We start from the raw sequence: 5,850 nt of genomic DNA on the forward strand, positions 1-5,850 counted from the left end.
CAAAAATTTTACAAACGATATGACAAAATCGGCAAGTTCGATGTGCACGCACGATGTGACGGACTGGGAATTGGATTTGAAGATCCGGATCTAAAAATCGATTTGAATCGAAAGATTCGAATCCCTGCAATGATTTGATTTCTCCACCACTCCTCCACAACGAAAAACTAGCAGTGTTGCCAGTATAGGTTCAAAATGATCTGTTGATTCGTTTGACATCGTTGCTGTTGATTTACAGGACCAGATCGGATTCTGTCCGTATCCAACACCATGTGCGTTCGTAAAGAGTGTGATACGATGCCATTTACGTAAAGTTAAATCAAACAGTAAAAAAAAACTCGAAACCAAGGTTTAAAATTTACATGAGTTTAGTGTGTATTTATTGCTATTCACAGATGAACGGATCTTAAACAATTAGTTAAGAAAATTTCAATGGACATACAATACAGATACCAAGGTGATCCCTTGGGCAAAATTTAAAACTAGAATGTGAACGGTTTATTAGGTCGTTTGTAATGATATCCGTCTTCTTCCAACGTGTGCGACGGTACTTCACATTTCGGCCCCTGACCACCGTTGGTACAGCAGAAAGGCAGCACACCACCATTAGTGCAACCAGGTGCTGGAGTAGGTGGTGGTGGTGGTGGAGGTCGAGTCGGGGGAGGAGTTGGCGGAGGAGGGACATAACAGTTCGGTCCAGATCCTCCGTTGGTACAGCAGTACGGCGGGACTCCTCCAGCTGGGCAGCTTGGGGGACGGGTTGGAGGTGGTGGTGGAGGACGCGTTGGTGGAGGAGTTGGTGGTGGTGGCACATAGCAGTTCGGTCCAGATCCACCATTCGTACAACAGTATGGTGGGACTCCTCCTGCAGGACAACTTGGTGGTGGAGGACGAGTAGGAGGAGGAGTTGGCGGCGGGGGTACGTAACAGTTAGGACCAGATCCTCCGTTAGTGCAGCAATACGGTGGTACTCCACCTGATGGACAGCTTGGTGGAGGCGGTGTTGGTCGAGGAATTGGAGGAATAACACAATTCGGTCCTGTGGAAGAGTAGCACATAAAAAAATGTAGATTTGTCTTTTGTTTGCAGTTGGCTGCTGGTCTACTTACCGACTCCCCCATTGGTGCATGGTGGCAGGTATTCATCCTTTCCAGGAGTTGGCGGTGGTGGCGGCGGTCGAGTAGGCACATAGCAGTTGGGGCCACTTCCTCCATTTGTGCAACAGTATGGTGGGACACCTCCGGCTGGGCAAGATGGTGGACGGGTCGGGGGTGGAGGAGGACGGGTAGGAGGCGGTGTTGGTGGCGGAGGGACGTAGCAGTTCGGTCCAGATCCTCCGTTGGTACAACAATACGGTGGAACACCACCGGCTGGGCAAGATGGAGGACGGGTCGGGGGTGGAGGAGGACGAGTAGGAGGTGGTGTTGGTGGCGGAGGGACGTAGCAGTTCGGTCCAGATCCTCCGTTGGTACAACAATATGGTGGAACACCTCCCGCTGGGCAGCTCGGAGGTGGTGGTCGTGTCGGTGGAGGAGTTGGCGGAGGAGGAACGTAGCAGTTCGGTCCGGATCCTCCGTTGGTGCAGCAATACGGTGGGACGCCTCCGGCCGGGCAGCTTGGAGGACGAGTCGGTGGTGGTGGAGGACGAGTAGGAGGTGGAGTTGGCGGCGGAGGTACGTAACAGTTGGGTCCAGATCCTCCATTAGTACAGCAGTACGGTGGGACTCCTCCTGCCGGACAACTTGGTGGCGGTGGCGGTGGTGGTCGCGTTGGAGGAGGTGTTGGCGGCGGGGGTACGTAACAGTTAGGACCAGATCCTCCATTAGTGCAGCAATACGGCGGTACTCCACCTGATGGACAGCTAGGTGGGCGCGTTGGTGGTGGTGGTGGTCGTGTTGGCGGGCGAGTAGGAGGTGGTGGTACGTAGCAGTTAGGTCCTGTTCCACCATTAGTACAGCAGTAAGGCGGTACTCCACCGGACGGACAAGATGGTGGACGCGTTGGCGGAACTTGGCAGCTTGGTCCTGAGGAAAGAAAACATAATGTTTTATCCATACCGTATGCAGTTGTCCTTGTCTAAGATGAAGTCGAATGACAAAAAAAAATTTAGCAGAACTACTAGCTGTAACTCAACAGTTTTAGAGCCACACATTATGAGCATGCGGCAAGTAGTAGAGCAAACAATATCTTGAGTCCAACATTTGGGAAATTCCTATTGTTTCCAGGTTCCACTTACCAACACCACCGTTAGGGCACGGAGGAAGATACTCATTGCCTTGCGTCGGTGGAGGTGGAGGAGGCCTCGTCGGCACGACGCAATTCGGTCCAGAACCTCCATTGGTGCAGCAGTAAGGTGGAACACCACCGGATGGGCAAGCTGGAGGACGAGTTGGAGGTGGTGGTGGTCTCGTTGGTGGTGGTGTCGGTGGTGGTGGTACGTAACAGTTCGGTCCGGATCCTCCGTTGGTACAGCAATACGGTGGGACGCCTCCTGCAGGGCAGCTCGGCGGGCGCGTCGGCGGGCGCGTCGGCGGCGGAGGTGGTCGGGTAGGTGGCGGAGTTGGGGGTGGAGGGACATAACAATTTGGTCCAGATCCTCCATTCGTACAACAATACGGCGGGACACCTCCCGCAGGGCAGCTCGGTGGTCGTGTTGGCGGTGGTGGCGGTGGCCGTGTTGGCGGAGGTGTTGGCGGCGGAGGTACGTAACAGTTAGGACCGGATCCTCCGTTAGTGCAGCAGTAAGGTGGGACTCCGCCAGCTGGGCAGCTCGGTGGGCGCGTCGGCGGTGGTGGTGGGCGAGTTGGTGGAGGAGTTGGCGGTGGTGGCACATAGCAGTTGGGACCAGAACCGCCATTAGTGCAGCAGTATGGAGGAACTCCTCCAGCCGGGCAGCTTGGTGGTCGTGTTGGGGGTGGGCGAGTTGGAGGAGGAGTTGGGGGAGGCGGAACATAGCAGTTCGGGCCTGATCCTCCGTTAGTGCAGCAATACGGCGTAACTCCTCCGGCCGGGCAGCTCGGTGGACGAGTCGGTGGAGGTGGGGGACGAGTTGGCGGAGGAGTTGGTGGAGGAGGGACATAACAGTTCGGTCCAGATCCTCCGTTGGTACAACAGTACGGAGGGACACCTCCAGCTGGGCAGCTCGGTGGACGAGTTGGCGGAGGTGGTGGACGGGTTGGTGGACGCGTAGGAGGAGGTGGGACATAACAGTTGGGACCAGTACCTCCGTTAGTACAGCAGTACGGGGGAACACCGCCCGAAGGACAGCTCGGTGGTGGCGGAGGTGGTCGTGGAATCATACAGTTCGGTCCTTGTCCGCCGTTGGTGCAGCAGTTTGGTGGAACTCCTCCATTAGGACATCCAAATGGTGGCCTGAAAAAGTAATTTAGAAGTCAAGGCTAAGAGACCGTTTTCCTACAATAGCATATGTTAAAAGGGTTAATCATGCGAAGTTCCAGCAAAGTCGTATACGGTGACTCGCATTTTTAATACTAGAAATTTTCTGAAAATAAGCCAACGACCTAGAACTTCAGAATTGCAGGAGCAACGTACATGAGTAATTAGACGATGGGACGGTGATAGTTATTGACTTTTACTGTGCCCAAACTCCACACACATTTCGCTACTGAATAAAAGGAGACGATTAATCCTTAGTCGCCAGTGTAATCGTGAATTATACTGGTCTCTCTTGTATCATCGTCGTTCGAGCCAAGCTTAAGATGCGGTCGGTGTGTTGAAGTAAAATTGGAAAAAAGACTTTTTTTGGAAGCTACGGCTATTATTTTGTTGCTCCTAAAATACAAAAACAACGCTAAATATCCACAGAAATTCGATAATTCAATTCGAGGACTCATTTGTTTGTTTGTTTTGTACTGGTTTGTAGGTTTTCAAAGGATATGAAAGGATATTCTTTTTGACAGACTGAGTAGCGGAATTACATGACTGTACTAGCGATTACGTTTCGTTTTCCCTACCGTTTAGCACACTTTACTAGTGAACCTACCTTGGAGCTGGAGTTACAGGCGGGCGCGTAGGTTCTACACAGTTCGGCCCTTGGCCACCGTTCGGACATGGCGGTAGGTACTCGTCACCTTTCGGGGGGCGTGTGGGAACGACGCAGTTCGGTCCTTGGCCGCCATTCGTACAGCAGTACGGTGGAACACCGCCAGCTGGGCAGCTAGGTGGACGGGTTGGAGGTGGTGGAGGAGGACGTGTTGGTGGAGGAGTTGGGGGTGGAGGAACGTAGCAGTTCGGTCCGGATCCTCCGTTGGTGCAGCAATACGGCGGAACTCCTCCGGCAGGGCAACTCGGAGGTGGTGGTCGTGTCGGTGGAGGAGTTGGCGGAGGCGGAACGTAGCAGTTCGGTCCCGATCCTCCGTTCGTGCAGCAATACGGTGGGACGCCTCCGGCCGGACAGCTCGGTGGACGAGTCGGTGGTGGTGGAGGTCGAGTCGGAGGAGGAGTTGGTGGAGGAGGTACGTAACAGTTCGGTCCAGATCCTCCGTTGGTACAGCAGTACGGTGGGACTCCTCCAGCTGGGCAGCTTGGTGGTGGTGGTCTTGTCGGAGGAGGAGTTGGCGGTGGTGGCACATAGCAGTTCGGTCCAGATCCTCCGTTGGTACAGCAGTATGGTGGGACTCCTCCAGCAGGACAACTCGGCGGTGGTGGTCGGGTTGGAGGAGGAGTTGGCGGCGGAGGTACATAACAATTGGGTCCAGATCCTCCATTAGTACAGCAGTACGGTGGGACTCCTCCTGCTGGACAACTTGGTGGTGGTGGTGGAGGAGGACGAGTTGGCGGAGGAGTTGGCGGAGGAGGGACATAACAATTTGGTCCAGATCCTCCGTTGGTACAGCAGTACGGCGGGACTCCTCCAGCTGGGCAGCTTGGTGGTGGCGGCGGTGGTGGTCTCGTTGGAGGAGGAGTCGGTGGTGGAGGGACGTAGCAGTTAGGTCCGGTTCCTCCGTTGGTGCAACAGTACGGTGGAACACCTCCAGAAGGGCAACTTGGTGGTGGTGGCGGTGTCGGAACTACACAGTTTGGTCCTTGGCCGCCATTAGTACAACAGTACGGAGGAACGCCTCCGGCCGGACAACTGGGTGGTGGCGGAAAGGGAACCTTCGGTGGAGTGTAGTCGTACCCGTTCTGGCCCAGGACGGTCGTGATCTCGGCATTGCTACTGGACGCCGCTAGTAGGCAACCGATCAGCAGTAGGAATCGCTGCAAAAGATGAAAGTAGCACCGACAGCCATTAGGACAGAACTTTAAGACATTTCTCGACCCAACACAGCAACATTGTTGTGCTGGCAGCTGTGATGAAGATCACCTGATCGTTCTCCCTACCCATCTTTTGAGCGATCAGTATATGCAGCTATATGCATCAGCGCCTTCGACCACAAATCAAACGTGTTAACGTGTCAGCAACGCCTTGGATTGCGTACACAACACGTCGAAAGCCGGGTGTCTGCCGGCCACTGCAATACACGTACAGGAGTTATTGCATCCCTTGAACAATGTGCCATATCCGATCGCGTTGGATCAGCTAAAATAACTCATCTTCCCATTACGAGACGCGTTCTACTAAGGTGGTCCCTCCGGCCAGCGTCTCACTGACTCACTGACCCAGCCCGGAACGCAGGTAGGGTTAGGAAATGGCGTTCGAAACCGGTACCTCCATGAGGTGTCATGATGGATGACACGGTCCGGAGAATCCTTCGCTCGGCTTTGAAGGCAGCACATCGTTCAGTCTAACACGATCACCATGAGATCCACCCGACCTACCAAGGGACAACCTTTGTTGGCGCGTTGGCGATGGAATGGGCCGGGTTTCCCCCACGTGCTTGCCGGCGC

General features: G+C 54.5%; 1 protein-coding gene across 1 annotated transcript; it reads right to left on the reverse strand.

Annotated features, from left to right (window-relative positions):
• Window positions 1–482: 482 nt before the first annotated feature.
• On the reverse strand, window positions 483–5,347 carry LOC131293959 (nascent polypeptide-associated complex subunit alpha, muscle-specific form-like). The gene is made up of 5 exons (XM_058322007.1): window positions 5,327–5,347; window positions 4,004–5,220; window positions 2,237–3,372; window positions 1,110–2,024; window positions 483–1,039 (listed from the first exon to the last, which is right to left on the reverse strand). The coding sequence occupies exons 1-5, from the start codon at window positions 5,345–5,347 to the stop codon at window positions 483–485; spliced, it is 3,846 nt and encodes a 1,281-aa protein (XP_058177990.1).
• Window positions 5,348–5,850: the final 503 nt, after the last annotated feature.

Source organism: Anopheles ziemanni, chromosome 2 (genome assembly GCF_943734765.1).
Source record: "Anopheles ziemanni chromosome 2, idAnoZiCoDA_A2_x.2, whole genome shotgun sequence".
NCBI classification, from domain to species: domain Eukaryota; kingdom Metazoa; phylum Arthropoda; class Insecta; order Diptera; family Culicidae; genus Anopheles; species Anopheles ziemanni.

Coding starts and splice junctions, on each gene's coding strand:
- LOC131293959 (XM_058322007.1), bottom strand. CDS start 5,347: ATGGGTAGGGAGAACGATCAG. Junction 5,221..5,326: donor TGGGTAGGGAGAACGATCAG/GTGATCTTCATC, acceptor CATCTTTTGCAG/CGATTCCTACTGCTGATCGG. Junction 1,040..1,109: donor ATGCACCAATGGGGGAGTCG/GTAAGTAGACCA, acceptor ACTCTTCCACAG/GACCGAATTGTGTTATTCCT.